The 25,921-nt window shown below is 25.6% G+C and overlaps 3 protein-coding genes across 10 annotated transcripts in view; 1 reads left to right on the plus strand and 2 right to left on the minus strand.

The window, feature by feature from the left end:
• Nucleotides 1–14,296, minus strand: part of LOC102670912 (insulin-like growth factor-binding protein 7) — a 41,361-nt gene extending 27,065 nt beyond the window's left edge. The window contains exons 1-3 of the mRNA XM_006622854.2: nucleotides 13,999–14,296; nucleotides 12,427–12,852; nucleotides 8,749–8,891 (exon numbers count right to left, since the gene is read on the minus strand). Coding sequence (XP_006622917.1) covers nucleotides 8,749–8,891; nucleotides 12,427–12,572 — 289 coding nt within the window. The 5' untranslated portion in view covers nucleotides 12,573–12,852; nucleotides 13,999–14,296. The remainder of the gene's footprint in view (nucleotides 1–8,748; nucleotides 8,892–12,426; nucleotides 12,853–13,998) is intronic.
• Nucleotides 14,297–15,286: 990 nt separating this feature from the next.
• On the plus strand, nucleotides 15,287–22,324 carry LOC102671825 (nucleoporin NUP188 homolog). Its single transcript, XM_006622863.2, has 5 exons — nucleotides 15,287–15,536; nucleotides 15,671–15,881; nucleotides 15,973–16,443; nucleotides 16,522–16,646; nucleotides 16,726–22,324. The coding sequence occupies exons 1-5, from the start codon at nucleotides 15,508–15,510 to the stop codon at nucleotides 21,611–21,613; spliced, it is 5,724 nt and encodes a 1,907-aa protein (XP_006622926.1). The 5' UTR covers nucleotides 15,287–15,507; the 3' UTR covers nucleotides 21,614–22,324.
• The window catches only part of LOC102671043 (mesoderm induction early response protein 1), a 5,839-nt gene continuing 1,835 nt past the window's right edge, over nucleotides 21,918–25,921 (minus strand). The window contains exons 1-6 of one of the 8 annotated variants that reach the window (XM_031513885.1): nucleotides 25,122–25,749; nucleotides 24,882–25,017; nucleotides 24,719–24,798; nucleotides 23,576–24,634; nucleotides 23,364–23,491; nucleotides 21,918–23,137 (exon numbers count right to left, since the gene is read on the minus strand). In XM_031513885.1, the coding sequence (XP_031369745.1) occupies nucleotides 22,519–23,137; nucleotides 23,364–23,491; nucleotides 23,576–24,625 (1,797 nt within the window). In that variant the 5' untranslated portion in view covers nucleotides 24,626–24,634; nucleotides 24,719–24,798; nucleotides 24,882–25,017; nucleotides 25,122–25,749 and the 3' untranslated portion in view covers nucleotides 21,918–22,518. Of the gene's footprint in view, nucleotides 23,163–23,363; nucleotides 23,492–23,575; nucleotides 24,635–24,718; nucleotides 24,799–24,868; nucleotides 25,018–25,121; nucleotides 25,750–25,921 lie in introns of those variants that run through there. The other 7 variants (XM_006622860.1, XM_006622857.1, XM_006622859.2 and 4 more) reach the window with 7 other exon arrangements.

The raw sequence follows: 25,921 nt of genomic DNA on the forward strand, positions 1-25,921 counted from the left end.
ATATTAATTATTAATAACATTGTTAGAACAAAAGTCTCTTATATCGAATAAAAGATTGAATTTATATAAGACAAAAATTAAAAAAAATATTAAGGAAGTAGATTTATACATATAAGTTGGATTTTCATAAAATCATATAAACTGTTTTTGATTATTATCAATTCGGTAAAATAATGATCACGTTATATTTTTATACAATTATAATTTCATTCATTTTCATTTCATTCATTTGTATTCAACCATTTGCACGAAGATTGCAATTTATAAAATAAAAAATTTTGGCAAGAATGAAAAAAAATGGCATTCCAGAGTATGAATATTAAAAATGATTCGGTTTAAAAATTTATATTTATTATTCCATAAACTGATATATTACGTAAAATACATTTACAGATCAATAAAATAAATCCCATTAGTTAATCGAGTTACACAAATCGATATAATAAATATCGATTCTATTTAATTCTTCTATCTATAGCAGGTTATAAGCAGGTTGCATGAATACATCTGATATTGATCGATTTAAAAATCTAATCAATATCGTTATGTTAATTCTAAACATATTATTTCTCTCTTTTTCACAAAATAATTAATTCGTCGAAATTACATTAAACAAAAGAAAAATCATTCTAGTGACATATTATCGAATAAAAAGGGATAAATAATTTATAAGTAATATAATTTCAATGTGTTACATTTTAAATTCACTTTTTTATATTTTTAAACTTAACATTTGTTCCGTTATTATTTCTAATAAAGATTGCAAAACGAAAGAATGTTATCGTGAAAATTGAAGAACTGCGAAATCTAATTAGTACCCGTTTAATTTTGAATTTTACAATATGTGAATATTTATGTTTATAGTTTTTAAACGAAAGTATGATAATGTGAACATATGGAAACTAAATTAATTTATTCGTCTTCCTTTATTTCCCTTCATCATCACGATCTCTTGCGTTCGAGCAACGATATTCCATGAATACTGAGCACCTGGGCTTCCAAGTATACTAGTGCATATGCATCGGCTTAAATTCACGAATGTATGCATATTCGAGACCAGCATTCGCGTGGCTCCTTTCTTAAACGTTTTACAACCTAATTTTCAGATCTATGCACCCAGTTGGCCTCTCGTGAAAATAGATTCACAACTTTCCCAAATACCCCCTTTCTTGAATTAATAAATTTTCCTATTACGGTTGAGCTTCGACAACTCGAATCTCTATAACTCGAAAAGCTCTATAAAAACTTTTGTAATTTTGTTCATTTTTCGTTTTACTGTGAAAACCTCTGTAAATTGAAATATAAACTTTCCATATTATTATTCGAATTAATTACTACGCATTTAAGTACATTATTTTATTCTTGAATTTTATTCGAATTCAGAAAAGTTTAATTTAGTAATAAAATGTAATGAATTAAACTGTCAGCATTTATCAATAATCGATCATTCAATATTGTTTCTTTTTTCTTTCAATTGTTAAAATTGTCTCAAATAACCGACAACAAACGATAATACTCTCAATTTTTTTTTCTTGAATTTTTATACATATTATAATTGAGAAAATATGGACATATTATATATATATGTACAATATATATATGTATAATATGTACAATGTATTTAAAATCAAAAATCTTTTACCCTATGATAAAATTAAATAGAAAAAAGATTTTATTACATAAAAATATATTAAATAATAAATATAAATATATAATTAGATTAATCGTGTCACTTAAATTGCCAATATTGTCATATAATCTAATCATAATTGCGTGATATTTAGTTTTTTTCGTAATTTGAATATAAATGAACACATGTAAATATAGATACAACTATATATAGAAATATATAATATATATATATATATATGTATATAAGTAAAAATAAATAAAACAAAATTTTTAATTTTCATATTTATAAAATCAATATAATGAACGTTATATTTAACATCGAATTCAAAATAAATTAAAAATGGATAACTGTAGTATTTTAATAGCATGTCTCTTTTATTTTTCAATTAATTATATTTGATAGCAATCAATCAATTTTCAGCGATCATATATTAAGTATTTTATTTCACACTGCTTGAACTCTAATTTACAGTTTCCATATTCATCTGTGACATTTCCATATTCACCTTATTTTCAGCTTAGATGTTTCGAACGAAAATGCTCCATATGTTCTCCATAATGCTTCATATAAAAATAGTCAGGAGAACATGAAAATCATTTTAAAATATTGACTTTATTTCGAAATCATACAAAAAGTTATACAATTAATACAGACTAATATTTTCTTATTGAAAAATCCAATTTTTTTTATTATTCTCTTCCTCGAAAAAGACATTAAATTATTTTCTAAAATGCAATATATTCTTGGCTATTCATTTTTATATAGCTTTTATGTGCCATTTTCAAAATTTTTTTTTTCTTAAAAAATATTTTAATTCTATAGAAAGATTTTTACAAGCAATTAAATAATATAATATAAATACATGAAGACAAATTAAATTTTCTTTCGTCGAAAAAAATAATCTATTTATAAAAAATGTATTAATACGTAAAAATATTCATAAATAAAAATTTAAAATCTATTATTTAATGTCTATATTTTATATTGTATAAATATTCATATAATGTATAAATATTCAATATTCATTTAATTTTATTGAGAAACTTAAAAGATTTACTTACAGCATAATTAATAATTTTCAAAACATTCAAAATAAGCAGAAAGTTTTTTTTTATTGTGACTGTAATTATTAAAATTTTTTAAAAAATCCATCACAATATTGTATGATTTTTTAATGCTGCCTTTTTAAAAAAAAAACAATTAATAAGATCAAAGAAAAACTAGTAAAGTTAGAAAATATAGAAAATAGAAATAGAAAAAGATAAAAAGATAGAAAATAATATTTATGGACATAATTTTATAATAGTGTAATTATAATTATATTATAATTATAATAAAATAAATGCTAAAAATTGACAATTAAAAATAATTGTTGCAATTCACCAACCAACTCTAATAATAGCTTTCTAATAGAGTTTAAAATATAGAACATTGCAATGATTAATTATATCATAGAAAAAAATTTAATATTTTTTCTTTAAGAAAATATTGTTTAATTATATAATTATATAATAATATATAAAATAAATATATTTATTCATACGAGAATTAAATGCGTACTTTCATTTACTCGCAATTGATCCCAATTGATCATAATTTGCATAATTTTTCAAGTATGTAATCTATCTATAATAAGTCTACATAATTCCACGCAATCCTACAAATCCTAATTTGACATTAATTATAATAAAATTAAATTTAAAACTTTATATGAAACTCTATATAATAAATAAAATATTATCATAGATATGTGCAGCATATAATACATATAATATTTAATATATAATATTTAATATATATAATACATGTATATATGTAGATATTATGTATATAATTTCACTATTATAAAATTTCATTATCATTATAGATATACCATAGATTTCTACGAAAGAAAATTTACGATTTTGAAATTAATTAAATAATTAATCGTGGATACTAAGAAAACTAAATTATTATACGCGACATTTTGCAAATATTTTTAAAGAAAAATGAAATTAGTTTATAATCATTGGAATACTCTACGTATCTCAGAATACATAAATATAAACCATTACCTATTTTTAACTGAATATGAAAACAAAAGTAGTAATCATTTCCAAAATACAATATAAATACATATTAGATAAATTTGATTGAATTACAAAACAATATCATCCAATGATGAATGACAATAATTATTTGCTTTAAGAGATAATAACGTCAACAATAATCTTAATTTAGACATATGTTGCATATGTTATAACTTTTTATAACTTAATCCACAGTTCTTACAGTTTTCTAGATATTTGTAAAAAATGCTGTTACTACTATCTTGAATTTCGCTTATATGCATGCGAATGCATGCATCATCAATCAACTGTTTATATAAATACATCATGGTAACGATCGAAAGTTAAAATATGTAACTATGTATAACAAATGAATTCTTTATTGTTATATAAATACATAAAATGCAAAATAAAATATGAAATAATCTTCAATCAATGATAATCAATGAATTGAATCAATGATATTAGCATAATACTTAATATCTATCGTTGTAATTTTATATTTTATTATATTATTTTATACTTTATTTTCGCTGATTTGAAGAATCAATCCAACTCGTTATCGTTTGAGATAAAGATATTTCTATCTATGAGAAAATAGCTAATTCATTCGTTATACATTTTGAATATTAGATATTATAGATGCATATGTATATTCGAAATGTAATAATAGTAATCATTTTTTGTAAATATCTTGCAAATTGAACAATCGGAGATCGCCGATTAATTTATAAAGAAAAGGATATTTTTAACAATATATATCAAGATTAAGATCATCATTTAAAATAAATAATTACCGATAAAATTATTAATATATATAAATTGCTAATAAATTTAGTTTCGAAAAACATCATATTATTAATAAGTTTCATAACAATACAATATTTTATAATATTTACATAAATTTCAAATGATTTAAAAACTGGATATTATGTAAATATTGTATAATAAATTGATTTATTTCGGTATTCACAAAATTGACATTATTTTTTTTACTAATCGTAGAAAAAAAAAATACGATATGTTTGATATATCTAGGAAAGAGAAAGAAAAATAATATTTCCATCATGAGGAAATTGAATCACGGCAATTCAATTATCTGCCACTTTAAGATAATAACGAGAAGATGGTGCGAGTAATTAGTATCGAAGCGTTCATCAGACCTTGAATCTCGAATCTGAGAAGCGTTCAATCAAAAGAAAAGAGATTTTGACTAGAACAGCTTTCGTCACCTACCAAAAGATACCTTTTCAATAATTTTCCAATTATAATACTTCAAAATTGAAAATCGATGATTTTACTTAGATATAATCACGTTATCAAAAGAACACTATACAAAAGAACAACAAAAAAAAATACAACTGACAATAAATGTAAAATATTTTCATAAAAAAATAAACAAAAAAATTTTTTTATTTATTATAGCTTTGGTTATAATGTCATATTTTATATAAAATTAAATAAAAATTTAATTACAAATTAATTACAAAAATAGTTATTTGATAGATAAAAAACAACAAATATTTTCTTTTATTACGCATTTTTTGATTATAATATTACATTTAAAGTGCAATTAAATAAAAAAAATAATTACAATAATTACTTGTAATATCCTTATGTTAAATTTTATATCAAGTATTCACTATCCAGAGTTTACACATTAAATAGTTTACATATTAATGTAATTCACGATTCTCCTGATAACTTTTATAGCTTCATTTTTTCTTCGTTCCATAATTTTTGCTGATGGTTCATCGTATTGGAAGAAGACATACCAATAATAAACGAACTATAAGAAAAAAATATAATTCAATTATGAAATATTCCATAATTGGATCATTACTGAATGCCTATATTTAAAATTTCATAAAGTTAAAAATATAGTATTCTTGTTTTAAAAAAATATTTTATATTTTATAAATATTTATGAATATTATAAGCAGGTACGTTAACAATAAAAAATTTAATAAATAAGCATAATAAAATAACAATATATACAAAAGATATATATTCAAATTTATGTATACTAAAAAGGTTTTTGAGAGCAGCAAATAAAAATGCGATTACCACGTCTCTAGCATTCACGATTGATGAATCATAATTTCAAAGTAGATGAATAAGATAGATCATAACTGTTTTATATTTAATAGATTTTTATATAGCACTATTTATTTATTAGATTCTTATAATACTATATTAATATAATACTATATTAGATATACTATTTTATTTTTTATTATTTTCCTTTAATAAAATCTGGATTTATAAATCGACTTTCATTTTGTTTATTTATTAATCGTATTTTAAAAAACTATTCAAAAAACATCAATCTTTTTAACTTAACATTTCAATATGTAAAAAAAAAAATATGTAAAAATAATAATTACTATACCTACACATTTAAAAATATTTGAATATTTTTTTTGCCTCTTAAAATTTTTTGAAAGCAAACTTTACTTTACTTCTCGTTTTTGTTCGTCAAATGAATCCAACTTTTTCTTCTTCTATTGTATTATTTCTTTTTTCATATCAAACTTTTCCCTATTATAGTAATAATTTCTATTAATTCCGGTATATAAAAAAACAAAGTAATAACAATGCAGTTGCAACAGAAGAATTTGTTCAATTAAATTCACATAAAGTTATCTTATTTGTATTCTTTCGGTCCACAGTCAGGACTCAACTTGTTTAAAATCGAAAGTTTCAACGAAAAAACAGTAAGTCAAAACTTAAAAAAAAAATAAAAGATAAAATCAAAAGAAGATAAGAATTGAATGGCAATATTTCAGATGAGATAAAAATCATGTATTGTTTGTAAGTATAGCTATTAATTAACAAATAATAATAAAGAATAAAAAGAATATATATAAATAATAAATAAGAATAAAAATTAACGAAATATTTTGAAGGATAAAAAAGATATGATAATATGATATCATGATAACAATATCTGAATAGAAAAATTCGAATCACGATTTATAAATAGTTGTTTATTTGAAATAAATTCTTTTTATCGGTTATTAACTTCGAGTCCTCGAGAATCGAAAATAGGAAACTAGGAAAAATTTATGCATAGACCTTACAAAAGAATCGGCTTTTTGAAATGTTAAGAAGAATAGATCGATCGATACTGACTTTATAAGATATATGGAAATCTTCGCTTTCAGTTATTATAATATATAAATTCAGCAAAATTCAAACATAATAATTTTATTTTCGATAAAATATGTATGTAATAAATGGCTTTATATTTTATTTTTATTTATATTTAAATATTTATATAAATATATTTAAATATAATTTATATTTTTATAAATTTCTAATTTATTTTTTCTACTTAAAATAATTAAAAGTAACATTAATTGTTGCTTTCTGTTAAATAAAATAAAAATTTATATATCAAAAATATAAATAACTATGATATTTTATACATTCTAAATATTAAGAATAAATATATATATAAATCTGCGATAACATATATAGGTATAATACCATAGATTCAATTCACATTATGATTTTAACTAAGCATTTTGACTTCTTTGATGACATTTTTATTTTTTTTTAAATATACAAATATTCCAGGATAAATACTGTTTCATTTATGTACGTATCTCTTATATTTATTTTATATTTTATTTGTATTAAATGTTGCTTTGTTAATAAAATATAAAATATAAAGAACAATCAAATTATTTTTTATCTATTTTAAATATTTATATCATAATATTTTTATGGCATAATTTGCATTTCAAAGCATATTACAAGATATAACAAACAAATAAATCTTTATTATTCTTTATTAGCACATATATTAAAAATTATATATCTGTCACTTTATTCTTTATATCCCAGACAGGATACTATTATTATCTCCCTATATCGATAATCATGACCGTAAAAGATTGTCCTCGTTAACATAACTTCAACACGATTAACAAACAAATAAATTGTATGAATTTGTTATATCTTATCATTTTTATTTAAACAGTTTATTTGAAAAGTGTTAGATAGAAAATAAGCTAAAAAATAAATTGCCTAGTTTTTTTTGTGATCAAAGATATCAAGATATCTCGATAGAATTTGATAATATTTTCTAATATTTCTGTTCTGAAATTATTCATATTTTCGACTTAGCAATCATCTTTAATTTGTTATGAATCATTAAAATAAATTTACATAAAAGATGAAATAAAACATGTCATATTTATTAAAAATAAATTCAAATTGGAAATCTAGACTATAATTCATTTTTTATGGGAAAATTTAATTGGAAAATATGACACTCTCCATACAATCTAGACTTTTTTTCTTATGACTTCAACTATTTTCAGACAAAAAAATCTTCCAAAGTAAAGACACAATTTTAATGAATAAGATTAAATGCGAAAATGATTATTGCTAATTATACGATAAATTTTCAATGATACAATAGAAAAATTAATACCGTAATATGATAAATGTCTCAATAAACATAATTATATGGAAAATTATATATATATATATAATATAATAGAAAAAGTTTTTAGATTATATTTTCAAATATTCTTTTATATATAACTTCATTTTTTTTAATACAAACTCATGCTATTTACTTTTTTTATCTATTTATATATCTTAAAGCAAGAATGAAACTATATAAAATGTTAAAATATTTTATTATAAATAATTTGTTATAAATACGTAAATAAATACTTATATATAATCATTTATTTTTCTTTAATATAAAATGTAACTACCAATTTGCCCTTGACGAAATACTAATGATTCTTGTATATCAAATATGTATATCAAATAGATAATCGATAGAAAATAAGGCAAAATAGATATTGAGAAAAGAGTGCTTATAGTGACAGGTGTGATAAAAACTGATCCGTAAAAGTTCTATAAAATGGCACATATTAATCACTGTGATTTTAAAAATCGGCTAGTAAAGTGATTTAAATCGCTCCATAAATTTACACACCATTATTCTTTCTTTACTCCCAGTGCACCATTAACTTGATATAAAAAGATAATAGATTCGAAAGACATTAATAAATCTGTGAATAAATCTAAAATTTTACTCACTTGTACAAATTCCCTCGTCCACTTCTCGAGTGTTGGGCAGCAAGTTTTTGATGACGCATTGTAAGCCGTTGGCACAACTTCCAGAAAATCCAAACAAACCACCGCATGGTTCTCCCTCGACACGAGCGCACACCTTACAACATCTGAAAATAATTTTGAACGAATTTTTCTATTTTATTCTGTTTCTCTGTTCAACATTAGGGACAATATAAATAAAAATAATAATAAAAATTAATTTGATCAAATTATAAAATCACATTGAAATACGTACTTATATTGATTTTCTTTGTTTTATTATATCCTATTATATCCTTTTTTCAAAAAATGAATTTGAATATAATACAGTTTCTAATCAGAAAATTAAAATCTTTGTATATATATAATTTTCAAAATTTTTGGTGTTTTTAATACAGCAGTTAATAATAATTTTTATAAATTATTTTTATCGATTATTAATATACACATATATATAGTATTTATTTTTTCACATATATGTATATTAATATTTTTTTTTCTCTTTTTGCTTTGATTATTCTTTTCAGTATGCTCTTTTCCATATATATCTTTTATTTTTGATTTTATCAAATATTTCATTTTTTTATCAATTTTTTTTTAAATTAACAAATATGATGACTTATTTATATATAAATATTTTAAATAAATATTTTCATTATATTTTCATTAGATTCGTGGCAAGAATCAAATTAGTAATATTAAATATTAGGAATATATTAAAAAATAATAAGATATTATACATGTATCATAATATAAATTAAATTAATATATATATTATATATATATATTATTTTATTTATTATTAATTGTTTCATAATATATATTTATATTATTATATATATGAAATAATTATTAAATTAATTAATAAAATAATTAATAAAATTCAATTAAATTTTAATTAAATCTTTTAAATTATTATATATTATAAAATACAGAAAATTGTAAATGGTCTTAATTTTTTAATTAGGAATATAGCCATTATAGGTAAACGAAATTCACCTAGTTTGATACAATATTTGCATTATGAAAATTAAGAAATTAAGTTAAAAAATATGAAATAAAGAAGAAGAGAAAGAAAAAAAGAAAAAATAATGATAAAGAACTCGTTATGCTTTGTATAGAATATATTTCTAACTACGAGGAGCAATTTTATTACGTTGTCTTATCGTTGAATCGAGAGTAATCAATTTTTTTATATTGCGTTTCTTCCATTTTTATGAAATAATTTTCTTATCTTCTTATCTTATCTTACCATTATGCATTTTATAATCAGTATCTTAATCTAAGATATTCATCTATATTTAATTTGCAATTAATTAAACATATATTCTTTTATCTAAATATTAATTTATAATAAATATAATTTAAATTAATTATTCACTATATATATTTAATTATTAACTTAATAACTTATTATTTAATTATTCAATTATCCATACTGTCAATTATTTAATTACTTATGCTGACTAATATGTTCAAAAAAATTTAATTTTGCTAAATCAAAATCAAATATGATGAAATAGTAGATCTAACAATAGCATATTATACTAAATATTTTTGAAAGCATTAATATTAAAAATATAATATTAATATAAAATTATTTATATATATATTTATATTTTATTATACATATTAATATAAAATTTTATATTATAAATTTAACTATGTTTAATAAGTAACGTTTAATAAATAGATATCAGAACAATATCTCATTATTAATATTATATATTAATTATAATATTATATTATAATTAGTGATATTATAATGATATTATAATAATTATTATATAATAAATTGCATTAAAAAACATAGAGATTGTAATAAAAGAAATATATTGAAATAAGAATTCATGAATAATAATCTGAAAAGATGCATCAATAATATAATAATTTTCAAATTATTTCCACAATTTCCACAATTATGAAAGCTGTTAGACAAGCTATGATTAAAATTCGTTCGTTTCGTTCGTTGCATCGCACGAAAATAAATATTTAAATTGTTCGAGACACGCAAAGAAAAAATCATGTAGTTCGTCATCAAAGTGATAAGATGAAAACAATCTCTATTTATCGAATAATACATCGTTAAATATTAAAATTATTACTGATATCAAACAAATCGCCAACTTCCTCTTTTGAAAGAAAAATACAGTTCATTTCCTTGAAATTGTAACTTGAATCGAAAACTAAAGAACTCGATCAAATTCAAAATAATCAAATAAGAAAGATCTCTTACATAAATTCAACCTTGATTATTTACAATTCAATTAGTCACGAAAAGTGCGTCATTAATTTACGGATCGAGAAAAAGTAAATATTTCAATATTGTAGTATATATTACCATATATAAAAATTTATAAAATCTAGGCTCTTATTTTTGATTGCATCAGAATTTCAAATGTTGCAATTTCCTGCCTTAAAGGATTCTAAGATAATGTTTAATCCGCATTTTAATTTATTACTTTATTGTTTATCGTTATGTTGAAAGAAAATGATTTGATATTATAACGCAAAAAACGATCGATATGCAATAGTCGTTCGAACATGCGAACGAAAAACGGCATAAAATTTCGAAGACTGACGCTTTTGTTCACTACTAGTTTGAATATTCAGGTTTCCTTTTATCAAACGCTATTTTTTATCAGTGCATATCACTAATAACGCAATAAAATTCATCAGACAAAAAACGCTACGCAAAAAGCAGATTTTTTTCTCTTTTTCAATAGAGACTTTAATAATAGAAGATCTTTCAATGGAATATACAACAGATATAAGTGTCGAATATTATTTATAGGAAAAATAAAAAAAAGAAAAAAAAAGAAAAAATCAAATATCGATTAATTTTGGGCAACAGAAATAATTAAAGATATAACTGTATATGTATAGTTTTATATATATATAAATCACACATATTTCGAAATATTAGAAATATACATAGAAAAGATGCGAAAGATTATACATAAAAGATCACGCAAATGATAGTTTACTACATTTGATAACTTCAAAAATGAAATAAATAATATAAATAAAATGCAATTTTCGTAAGAGAAATTAATTTGAAGAATAAGCAAATCTCAAAGATTTACAATTCTAAAGTAATAAGATCGTAAAATAAATTGGACATCGAGACATTGGATAGAAAGGTAAATTAAAAGATCAACTTGAGATAATATTTTAAATATCGATCATGATGTTATCAAAAATATTTTGTATATTTTAGTTATAGTTCGATATTCTTATTGATAAGAATAAATAAATAGAATGATATATAATAACTTTCAGTGATATAAGAGCAAAATATTTTTATCCAATATTTTTTGTAATTTATTATTATATTTATTATTATATGAAATGTATAAATATCACATACTTGCTAGAAAAATGACGTAATTTAAAAATTAAGATTTTAGAAAAATAGAAACTTTAAATAGATCATATCGATATAAAAATTATAATATAACTTAAAAATATCATATTAAAGTATTAAATTTAAAATTCATAATTTGAAATTATTTTAATTACTAACTTAATTATTAATAATAATTCAATAAATACAAATTTTGAATATCATTTTTCTAATGTATGATATATATTTTTATTAAAAAAATATTGAATGAATCGTTAATAATTAGATATTAAAAGAAAAAATGATTTTTGGCTTACCTACAGGGATCCCAGGTGAGGCCTCCGGGACAATCCTCATCGGTGAGAATGTCACACTCGAAGGGTGAACAGACACAGGAGAGAGCTCTCGCGACTGCGACCGAGAATACCACGATGCCCCCCAGCAACAGCAACGAGGCCCTCATTTTTCACTTCTCCGCCGCCGGTTTCTTCTCTATTTTTTATCTCGTTTGTCTGCTTGGTCGCGCACGATCGTGGACTCAATTCAAAAACGTCGCCTCTTGAATCGCGAACTTAGTTCATCGCGAAACAATTTGCCACGACGTACATCTCAGCTCCGGTATGTCAATCGCACACCTAAGCACATTCTTCTATCGTAGTCAGACAATGACCAATTTTTTTTGTCACGTTAAGAGAAGACCAAGTTTCTTTTTATAAAATAAGATACAGTCATCGACTTTATCACTACAAATTTTTTTAAAATATATGTATATAAACACTGCCAACCCTCGTGATATATGATATAATGGTATAATAACAAACACACGTTCTAAGCGTTACGATTGAAATACAAATCAAAGAATAAGAAAACTTTCAATAATTATACTAACAATATTTCATGATATTGACAAATTTTGTGTGCAATTGCAAACTTTAAAAATATTTATGTTCAATGATTGTTTTTCTAGATTGTTGTAAATCATTTTCATTTAAGCAATTCTACAATGATAAAAGAGATTATATGAAAGCAAATATGAAAAATAGAAGAAATTCTTCTAATTTTGATGATATTTAATGAAGCATAATCATATATTCAATCGTTTATTCACCAGTCATATTCGATTTCATAACCGAAAGAAGAATAGAAAGCGATTGAGCATTTCGATAAATCGATGAATCAATTTGTGATTGAACATTTTTAAAATCTCATCCCGTTGCGATCGTAGCATTAAATTATAGATATAAAAAGATAAATGAACTTAGAAAAAACCGCAGTGTCACATACATGATACTACACGTTCGAATTTCAAATTGTATTAAACGTAAAAATACTTTTAACGCGCACCATGTAAGTAAGCGCGTCAGAGAATTCTATGCGTTCTTGAAACTATATTTCCCGACGGATGCATCCATAATAACAAGAATCGCGACGTACATACATTATGAAAACACACACGGAAACAACTCAAGATGAAATATTCGTCGAGTTGTTCGTTGCCGTCCGAACCTGTGCGCTCTTGTTGCGCTCCCTGATGATTTAATGCTTTACGTTCACGAGATTCTTCCAAACATTGTGAATATTACGAACACTAAGAACATTGGAACTATCATAAACATTGAACTTAAGTCGTTGATTAACAATAATCTTTTTTTAAACTTTCTGTTAATGTCCTATTAAAATTTCTCTTTCATTTTAAAAAAAATTTTGTAAAAAGAAAATATGAAACATTTAGAGGCCAGATAAAACTCACGAATATTTATTGTACTCTAATTTGTCTATCGAACAAAATTCACAAAATAGGATAAATCGAACATCGAAAAAACAAATTGCGAAAACGTGTATCTTTAACGAAAAAAGAAATTGATTTTACGATAAAAAAAATTATTTACAGAGAAAGATGCATAATAGGTCTCATAATAATCCTGACTTTCTTTCATTGATACACTCACGCTAGCAATAACATCGTGCACAACCGAAAAAAATATTTCTTCGCAATAAATATAACCGATACGCTCTGTGTTCAAGACGAACGTGTACTGGCGAACAATCGGCGTCTACGCGGCGTCGACCGTTTCGACGCCTCGCGTCGGCGCCCTGATGTCGCTATCGTTTCTTCTCTTATAAACCATTCCTTTACCCAATATTTTTCTACTGAACAATCTTGTTTCTTCCGTAGCATCTGACATATATAGTTTATATTAAATTTATTTTCATAAATTGCTTTTATATTAATAGTAACCGATCTAAATTATTATTCATAATCATAAAATATATTGATAAAATTTTATCAACTACATTTAATAAAATTCTGTAAAAAAAAATAAAGTTTATTGTATTTAGCGAATAGATTAGTCAATTAACGTTTTTATATGATTACCTAATTATCTAATTATAGATTACAATAATATATTTAACAAACAAATCGATGTTTTGATAACTGTGCTCTTTTTTTCCTATTTCATTTTTTTTAAAATGATTTTTCTTTTACACAATCATAAATTTTTATTTTTAATATCTATCTAACATCATCAACACCTACTGTACAAAAAACATTTATTTTTGATTTCGCATTTTTGCAGATTATTTTCATTATGTTTTTTTAATATAGTTATCTATTATACTTAAAAAATTCACATTTAATTATACATCTAATTATAAAAATTATCTCAAATAATATAAAATTCATGTTCGCAAATTCATCAGTAAATTGTCAGTAAAATTATATTGCACTATGCAAATATGTTATTGTTTGCTATTTATCTATTCGTTCATTTAATTAAGCAATTTATTATCTAATAATTTTGAATATAATTTAAAATGTATATTCTTAATTGTATTAAAATTAATAAAAAAACATCTAGTAATAAACTATGCAAATATGTTATTGTTTGCTATTTATCTATTCATTCATTTAATTAAGCAATTCATTATCTAATAATTTTGAATATTATTTAAAATGTATATTCTTAATTGTATTAAAATTAATAAAAAAAACATCTAGTAATAAAAGTAATAAAAATAGTATTTATTTTTTATAAAAATTATGTTTCGTAAAGATTATTTTTCTTTAATCTATGAACTCCGCGCCAATTCTTGGCGGGAAATCTACAGCAGTGTAACCAACGTGAATTCTAGGGTCCCTAATCATTTCTATCTTAACATATATAAATCAATAATTCAATTAACTGAAAGATGCTCGAATGTTTATATCAGTCGTTAAATTTTGTACATTGATCGAGGTTATGTCTCGATTATTGTTTATAATATATATTAATCGTGAATTATTATTATCAAATAAAAAGTAATATTAGATAGTATATTTAATTGAATTTCATATAAGACATTGACAAGATATTTTATATGCTTTATATAAGCTAATATAAATCCATATATTGGAAATGGAAGTACCTATTATAGAAAGTTTACCGTAAGTAAATATTTAATTACTTGATTAAAGAAATGTTTTATCTTTAGATTATTCTAAATTTTAAAAATAAATTTATTTTTCATGTTATGGATATCTGTAATTCAAAAAAAATATATATATCTCACAAAATTAAGTTATTGCAAGGAATTATGGTTTTTAATATCGGATACAGTGTGTCGATGTGAAAAACAACTAGTAGAAGATGAAATTAAAAAGGAAACTAAACTTCTTAAAGAAGGATTATTATTTTTTAAACCATATACAGAAGTGTCACTTCAAAATATACCTAAAAATGATCCATCCCCTAGAATGTATGAATTAATCAGTAAACTTGCTCCGCTTCTTGTATGTATTATAAATAAATTTTATTATATTACAAATAATTTTTCTGTAATTATCTGATGAAAAATGATAAATAATAAATTATTTATTTTAGAACTTAGATGCCATGATTACATGGGATCTAGTATGTAATTTTATAAAATATGAATATAGAAATTGTGCAGAAACTTTTGCATCACAACTAATAGATTTTACATCAATGAAAGTATTGATTGATGATATTTGGGAATTTTATTATTCTGAAAGAATGACCTTGATAAAGTGCCTTAAATTAATGGTTGAGTATAAAGATGAAGATAAAGGACATCGCTATCAAAAAGAATTTGCAAAATTCTTTGATGATGTATTATTTGGAACTCTATTAGATTCCATTCAAAAACAAATAGAAATGCTAAAAACAATAAATCCACCTTTACGATCACAGCTATGTACAGAAGAGTATTTATACAGATTATACAATAGTAGTCTTATTGAAATGCGAGAATTACTTCATATATTAACAGTCATTATTCATGATATACATATCGCAGATACTGAATTTATGAAGTTTTATGAAAGTATTGGAGTAAGCATTATATAACTAATAATTAAATATTATTAAATATTATTAAATTACTATATAATAATAATTTAATATTTACAGGGAGAACCAAGACGATTAGCAAGTACAAAAAGTCATGAAGATAAAAAAGCAATTGCCAGGAAAATTCAAGAAATACAATACAGTCAAGTAGCATTACTAATAGTAGCATTAGATATTAGAAAACAGTATGTTTTTTATACTTTCTATTTTTTTATTTAAAATTTTAAATATTATAATGTCAATAAAAATGTATTTTCTTTGTAGTTTTAATATGGAAGATTGGATACATAGTGTAAGAAATAGTATGCAAGAAACTTTTGAACAAAAATGTATTCGTGATAACTTTCCTCAAGATAGTCCACTCTTTTTATCCTGGATGTTAGCAAATTATGCCATTGATCCTGAAAATATTGATACTTTGAATCGATTTAAACATTTTGGTATCAAAGCCATAAAATTAAATGTTTTTCATTACTTGCAAGATTTGATGAATAGCGAAATGATTTGTGAAAAAACTCATTATGCTGAAGTTGTACGAAGTAGTGTGTATAACCTTCTTACTTTAGCATGTGCTTTTATTAATGAAGATAAATTAAATGACGAAAATGAAAATGAATTAAATTATATTTTCAATGCTGTTGCTGCTACAATTCAGTTTCCTGAAACTGCAATGCGATTTTGGAAAGAACATGATGATGGTTTATGGTTGATTTATAAATTTGCAGCTGAACAATTTCCATATGAATTTGAACCATTAACAAATATTGCAATTGGATTAGCATCTGCATCAGAATTAAGTGCCGAAAAAATCGCAATAGAATTGGATAATCTTCCATCATTAACATTAGAAGTACCGAGACAACGAGACTATAGTAAACCATTCAAACCATATGAACAAGAATGTGTGATTCACAGAAATTCATATGCTATATCAGAAGATTGTCCATGTGAAAATATACGTATATTGTCAAGTGGATCTGAAGTAGTGATATTCCGACAAAGAACAAGTTATTGGCATGCTTTACATCACAAAATAGAACAGCTGTTTTCTCAAGCAGGCGGTGGAATTACAGGCTGTAATAAAATGAATAAAAATTTGCCAGAGCATGTTTCACAAGGTTTAAAATTGTTAAAAACATTAGCTAAACACATAGAAATATGGAATAGAGAAAATATGGTTATTCCAACGGAATTAAGTTTTGAAATCATAAACAGATTTTCTTATCCTGTATTACCTGAAGAAAAAATGTATATATACAAAATAGTTGCAGCTTGCATCAGTATTTCATCCGAACTTGTGTTAGAATATCCAGAAGAAATTTTATCTCGAATGCGAGCGGGTGTCTATCCAAGGTTTAATAATCGGTATCAAAAAACATTAGATTTTGCTGAAGCCGTTTCCTTTGATGGTGGTATAATTGCGTCATGGTTATCTGCAATAGAAACGATCGCTCATTCTTATCCAATCTTGAATGCATATTTGGATATTTTATCAAAATATTTAATCAGAAAATATAACGAGGAAGCTCTATATACAATAGAAATACCTGGCATGGTATTTTTATTACAAGGTGTTTTACCAAAATTAGATTTCTGGTATTTCGATTCGGATGCGGAAAGAACTGACTTGTGGTTAAAAAGCATGTTTTGTCTTCATAGAGCGCTAGAATCTAGTTTACCAAAAGAGGATATACGTAATGAATTACAACTTGTTGTTGCATATAGTTTACTATATTTAGAACCACGACATGCTTTACTTAAATTAATTCGTACTGGCGAACGTACTTTACATAATAAAATGATGGCAGAAACAGATTGGATTCGCGGGAAAGGTTTCAAAGCAATCAAAAGTGTACAATTGGCTTTATCTGTAGTAAATAGATTACTTATATTTCGAAAATCCTTGGGTTTAGAAATAGGAGAGAGATCACCATTAGAAGCTGCATTATATTCTTCACCTCGTGTACCAAATGGACTTTTAATAGTACCTACAATTGTAAATTATTTGTATGTTTGGTTCAGTCCACCTTTACAAGCAATGGCTGTTAGATTATTAAAAAAATTTGCTGAAGGATCATCTATGTCACTTTTAGTTTGTATGGGTATGGACGGTACAGCTATACGAGAGACTTTTGCTTCTCGTAGAGGTCTTATGTCACCAACTTGTGTCGCAGATGTCAAAGTTGCTATTCTTGAATTGGTTGCTGTATGTCTAGAAAAGCAGCCCGGTCTTACAGAAGCTCTCTTTAATATCGTACATCCAGCAGAATGTAAACGAATCTTTCCTCGATCGGTAGAAGAATTTTTTACTGAAGGATGTAGGCAATTTTTAGTTAAATATTTAAATCGAATCTATGAAAGAGACGATATTGTTAGCGACAAATTATATAATAGCACAATGGCATTATTACGAGCAATGTGGTATCATAGAAATGAAATTCTTGTAAATTTTTTTCGAAAACGCGAGAATTTTTGGACTCACCTTTTTGCTCCACTTTTCAGAGAGATATTACCAGGTGCAAAAGGTTATTCTCATTTACTAGATATAATTACTTTAGAGTTGTTCAAAAGTACCACATTGGAAGATGATTTTACTATGAATCTGAAAAAATTATTGGATAAATCGAAAGATTACTGGAAAAAGTTGGCAATGTATATACTTGATGATATACATACCGTTAAACAAAAACCTTGTGAGAAGCGAGATATTAATATTACAGATTCGTTATATGAAATCAATTTGGAATCTTGGTACAATTTTATTGTCACATTAACTGACGAAAGAATAGCTATAAATTATCCTATTAACGTATCACAAGCACAATTAATAACACAACGTTCCTTAGAATCGTTACTTGAACGAATCAAGCAACCTTATGATATTTCTAGCCGAAAAATTACTATGTTGCTAGCTTCTTTATCGCTTCGATGTATTACATCTTGGAAACAAATGTGCGTTGATGATTCCAGAATTTTTAAATCTGGATTGACACAATTAATGCAAGAAATTAGTCAAGCTTATTGCACTTTTGGAAAATCTTTACGTCAAACATTAATTTCTTTGCTTCTCGGATGCGTACAATGCGTGAAAAGTACTTTGCGCGAGGATGTATCAAGTCTTGAATATCTTCTATCACATTCCTGTACAATTGCTGCCTGTGAATTAGAGGAATTAAAAGAAGCTGCTATTCAATTAGAAAGAAGAAAACAAGAACATCATTTGGTTAAACGAAAAGAGATCGATTGTAAAATAGATACGATTGATAGTGTAACTACACAAAAGAATGCCGAAGAAAGAAATGCAGAAACTGTTCGCGGAATTCGGGAAAGTTTACCAGCAACTTTAGCTGTTTGTATGGTTACCCAAGTATTACGTTCCTATATAGAACGAAATACTACAAAATGTCAACGAAAATCTAGCTGTGTACAATTTCGACAAATGATACCGGAATTGATGACGTGCATCGGTGTTACTTTACAAAAATATTCATATTTAAGATTTAGCACTGCTGCTCTTAATTTGCTTAATTTAATCATTCGATCTCCTTACGCTTTACATCCGATCAATGAAAATGATATTGCGAAATTATGGTTAAGCTTAATTCCACCGATTGACATTGGAAATAGTATGTTAGATTCATTATATGATGATTGTCCAAATGGACAATGGCGATGTCAGGATTGGTGGCCGCTTTATACACTTGGCCTTGAATTTTTAATAGGACTTGTCACTAGAGAAATGCCTAATGTTTATATCAAATCTATCACAATGTTTCTACATTCTCATGAATATCAATTAATGGTTGCATCAACTTTATTAAGACATACAGCAGATCTTCTTGCTGCCGATTTGGTACAATCTCTCGTTGCTCTTATTCATATTATTGCAACGCAACCATATGTTTGGAATTCGATACAACCAAATGTTTGTGAGACTCTAATTAAATGTATGTATTTGGCATATGATAACACTGTAAATCTATTACTAAGACCACGAATTCTCAAATTCATTATTGATGGTATCAGTGTGGAAAGTGCTGAAGAATTAGAATCTTGTGATAAAAGATTGCCAAGCGGTGAATTGAAATTGTTAGTTAACAAATTGATCATTATAAATACAACCTGTGCGTTAAGTTTCGTTCATTTTTCACCAAGACTAAATACTCTTATAGATACTATATATACGCAAGATTTTTGCTATACTCCAATGGCTGAAATGAATTTTGGACCACCTCATATGAGTATGAGTTCCGGACCACGATTAACTTACGGCACGATCATTAGTTCGACACAATTATTTACACAGGCTTTACATTATCGATCTCAGCCCATCAGTTCTTCGTCCGTTTCGCTTAGTAAGCAAACAGATAAAACAGATTCTGCTAAGAAAGAATGGGAACATGCTACACCAGAAGATCGGCGAATGCATTCAAGCAAAGATCTTAGAAGGATTATTCATGCGGCATCTGGTTCCACGTCAAGATCTTCTTCTAATGTAGGAAGTGAATTTTTGGCATATGTAAGTGGCTTAGATGTAACTGTACCGTTATTAAGCAGTCCAAGACTTGTACGGAGACCCTACGATCCTCTTATTTGTGAAAATACTATTCTTTCAAGAGCAACAGCCTTAACAAGCGGTAGACATGTAACAAAAGGAATATCAAACAATGATAGCCCTGTTGTAGCAAAATATCAAAAATTTAGCGATCCTTGGTTTGAATCTATGGATGAAAATAATACCAGATTCGCTCTTGAAATTAATCTCGTATTGATTTTGTATCAAGCTCTGGAAGGAGTTAGAAGTCCAAGAATCGCTCTTCGAGATCGACAACTAATAGCGCGCGAAACAGTGACTGAATTAGGAGTTTTCTTCGATTTTCTTGAACATCGAGGTACACCTGATGACTGGCAAGTTAAGGGTTCATTAATCAATTCTGATGCTAAAAGTATAAGGACTATTCAACAAACTGTTGACTTCAATCAAACTATCTTACCCGCTAGATTAAAAGAAATACAAGGAACTATATTCAAAGAGAATGTGCATACTACAGGAAAATATGCAATCAATATTAATAACATACAATTTTTATCTTTGATGGGAAAGTTATTTAAAACTGTTGTGGAATCTTTAGATTTAACACAATATCGATAACAACATGGAATTTCGATAAATATATGTGCTTTAAATTTAAAAAAAAGAAAAAAGCAAAAAGAAATTACTTAACACTACACAAAAAACTGATTTATAACATACGTTGGAATTCACAATAAAATAACAATTTTTATTATAATTTTATGTTTTCGGTATGTGTAAAGGATAAAAAAATTAGTTGCAAGGATTCACAAATGTACTTAAAATTTCTTTTGTGTGGATAAAATAATGATTGAGATAAAAAAAAGTCACATTTAACATATTGTGCATCCTTGATGAAAATACAAAAAAAAGAAGTATATATTCATCAAATTTCATTTAATTTAACCATTTCAAATTACCAAAATCCTATTTCTTTCAGATTTGTAAATCGTAAATTTTTGTACAATCAAGAATTAGATACGTGTTTTAAATAACGATTATTATTTTTTATAAATTTATCTGTTACTACAATTCTGTAATTGTATTGTATCATTCATTCGCTTTAATAACATTTAATTATTTATAGATCTGAAAATGCGAATTATTTAGACACATTTTAAACTTGTATTCTTTTTGTAAATCTACAGGATCATCAGGAATGGTTATAGGAAAGTAGAAAGCAGAAAGTATGGAAAAAGCTGTAGTAATTTATGTTCATACCACTTAATCTAATCAATTATTTTTCCAATTTTACTTAATTTGTTATCATTTATTTCGATTTCGCGAAAAACTTTTTTTTCTTTTTTTTTATTTTCGCTATAGAAATTAATAATCATATTACGATATAGTATAAAAATATAATTCGTGGTATTAACGAATATTATATGTTATGACGATAATAATAACGCGAGTGTTAAATAAATCACATCGCACCAAGACATTTGACACCTTCCAGGTTGAAAACCTGAAAGTCGTGTTCGACGCTAAGGAGGTAAATGAGGTAAAATGTTCTCCGGTGATGGTGTATCATGCACATCATTGTTTCTCGACGTTACTCGCGAGCGATAAAAATTATTAGAGGCAGTAGAAGTGATGGTAGAACTGCTTGTAACCGTGCTTGTAATTCCAATGGCCGTAACCATTGGAACAGTACTTGTTGTTGTCGTATTTATTGAGATCGTCGTTACGATACAGGAGGTAGAATGATTTCGAGATGTCAAATTCGACCACATATGTGGATTTGTATAGCTAGAATCGGACGGTGAACAATCGGAATGACGAGTTGTCGCAGTACAATATATAGATGTTGACAATATAGTTGAAACAGAACCTGAAGATACAGTTACAGCAGTTGATATCGGTGGTGGTGGAGGTGGAGGTGGGGGTGGCGGTGGTACTGGTGTCGGTCCATTCGAGTCTGCTAAAGAATCAATTACAGAACCATCCCATGGTTCCGCTGATTTTGCTTCCTCATTATTTGGAACACTAACGGTTGACCTTTGTCGTTTCGCATCACCGTATAGTAAACAATGAACGTTTGGTGAACTGCTACGATCGCGAACACCCTCTTGTTCTTCCAGAAATCGGTCCATATAGTCCCTGCTTACGATTCAACGATCTTGTCATACTTCAAGTTTTCAATCGTAACATAAAAATGTAACAATAGAAACTATATAATTCGATCAAAATTTAATTGATTACAAATTTATTTAATAGAAAAAAAAGAAAAAAAAATAATTATTATAATAATTTAAATTTATAAACGTATATTTTTTTTATGTATATATATATATTTTTATTAATATTATAAAGTAGAGAAAATACTCACGTGATACCAGGATGCAAAGCATATTTTTTCTTTTCTAAACGAGCTTTGTATGTAAATATATCATGCCTTTCTGTTTTCTTCCAAAGATAATAAAATTGCACTAATTCTCCAACAGATCGCGTTCTAACCTATTATAATAATTTTATATACAAAATATAAATATTTCTTAGTACCTTAGTATAAAATAATTCAAGTTTATACATGATGCATACCTTATTTTTTTGTATAAGATGAAAATCTTTTCCATAACTTCGTAATCCAGATTCAAAATTATGACACTCTTCTTCTGACCACAGACTAACTGCATCCGTTGGTGGTACGACGTTCATTCTTCGTCTCCTTAATGCCTCTTCAAGATTATAGCCACATTGTAACAATAAATATAAAGCTTGTTCATCATCTCTGATATGTGACCCTGTAGGAAGAGAACCACCTTTTACAGCTGGTAATTGTGCCCGTTCTAAGAACTCTTCAGTTTCCTCTTCAGGTATATGGCTAGGATCCCATAACATCTTATCCTCATTTTCATAAGGTAAAGCATCATCATAATGGCAAAGACCTTCTGGTATAGCTGCTTGATAATTAATACCAACCATGATTGTCTTCTTCCATTCTTCTTCATCTGGACTATAATCACAATCATCTTCTTCTTCTTCGCTTTGTGGTCGTGAAACACTTCTTAATAATCTTGATGTGCCTATACCACTACTAACTATTCCATCTTCTCCTCCATCTACCATACCACTGCTAACATTAATTTCTACTCCACCACCAGTATTATCATTTGTTGTACAGCTAGCAAGTGCGGTTATACTGCTACATTTAGCAGTATTACCAATAGTTGAAGTCGTTCTTGTACTTTCATTGTTACTACAACCATCTATCATAGAACATTCTTCCACTTCACCTTCTTCATCATCTTCATCATCGTCATGAATTCTATGTCGTCTGTTATTATCTCCAGTACCTACACTATTGGTATTATTTCCTTTCATTGTTGATCCTGATACTAACGACGACGAATCTTTTCCTTTTACTAACATTTCTGTATAAAATTGCTTGAGATCTGGTTCATTACTAGTTGCATCCGCTTCATCGTCATCTTCATCATCATCTGCGTCATTATCTCCTTTATCTGAATATTGTCCTTCAATTTCTGGATCACCGCTTCCAGATGGAATTAACATTCGGTCTGAACTGTTTGAATTTTCCGTTGATGGATCCCCGTATCCATACATCGCAAGTAGGTCTTTTAGTGGCATATCACCTTCCTGAAAGAAGACAAAAACACAAATGATTACCATGCCACATATAACAAACAGACTAAACATACGAATCTCACTACGAGAACGCACTTTGAGTCCAAAGTGTTGTAGAAACTTATCATAATTGTAATTATTTATGGACTTGATTTTTTCATTTCACAGGCTTGATCCTAGAATAGTTGGGATCAGAAACTTGTTACAAAATGAACATTGTATATGTTAAATATTTAACTTATTCACCTCAGAATTATACCTTTTGTAAGTTGGACAACTCGTTGTGAGAATCTTCACTACCTTCTAAAGCTTCTTCTTCATCTAAAGTCCGCTCATCATCAAAATCATTTACCATCATTTCTGTAGCTGGACCCATATCATAATCTCGATCTGCCCTACAAAATATTAAATATATAAAACTATATTTATGTTTTATTTTTGCATTAATTATGGATTATACAAAATATCAAATCCTAATTACTAATTTATTTCTACTAACATGTTTATATTTCTTGCAGTAATCAAAGTAGAAACATATCACGTAGATATTTGGAGATTGTATACACTGCACAATGCACTGAATGAAAATGATAAAAAAGAATGTCCTTGAACTATTTATATTGTTGATCTTTTCTAATTCTATTGATTTATTTAAACACTTTTATCATATAAACAAAATAATGTATTAAGAAATAATAACACACAGAATGTAAATTATAACGTATATCTAACCTTACATTCTTATGATATTAATGCTGATTTTACATTCATAATAATAACTTATTTTTTATCAAACAATATAATATCAATGAAGTATATTTTAGTTTTGTTGTTTTTGGCACTCCGTATTATATTGAATTTCACTACACATCACTAAAATCGTTGATTATAATGTACATATTCACAAATATAGTAAATTTTTCGGCACAAAAGTTTCATGATATATCTAACATTTTTCTAAGGCACATTTTTAATCAATCACTGAAATTATTTTAACTGTATCAAGAGAAATCGTATAAGATTCTGATAAATCTTGAGAAAAAAAATTGAAAAATGCACAATATATTATTTATATTCGTTAAATGTTCCATTACGCTTCTATAGCATTCTAAAAAGCGGGAAATTCGTGAAATTCATTAAAACAACCAATCACAAACACTTTAGATTATACAGACAGTATTTTGCTATTGGTTGAAAAACATATTTTCCTAAATACATTTTTTTGCAATATTTGTTGTGAATATATTCATTATTTTACAATATATTAAATTTTTAATAAAATTTTATATTTAAAAAATT

This window comes from Apis dorsata, unplaced genomic scaffold (assembly GCF_000469605.1).
Source record: "Apis dorsata unplaced genomic scaffold, Apis dorsata 1.3 scaffold_787, whole genome shotgun sequence".
Classification (NCBI taxonomy): Eukaryota; Metazoa; Arthropoda; class Insecta; order Hymenoptera; family Apidae; genus Apis; species Apis dorsata.

What these genes read in the sequence shown, in the direction of transcription:
- LOC102671825 (XM_006622863.2), top strand. Translation starts at nt 15,508, where the DNA reads ATGGAAGTACCTATTATAGAAAGTTTACC. An exon ending in AGTTTTATGAAAGTATTGGA is followed by an intron (nt 16,444 to 16,521) that starts GTAAGCATTATA and finishes TAATATTTACAG; the next exon opens with GGAGAACCAAGACGATTAGC. An exon ending in GCATTAGATATTAGAAAACA is followed by an intron (nt 16,647 to 16,725) that starts GTATGTTTTTTA and finishes TTTTCTTTGTAG; the next exon opens with TTTTAATATGGAAGATTGGA.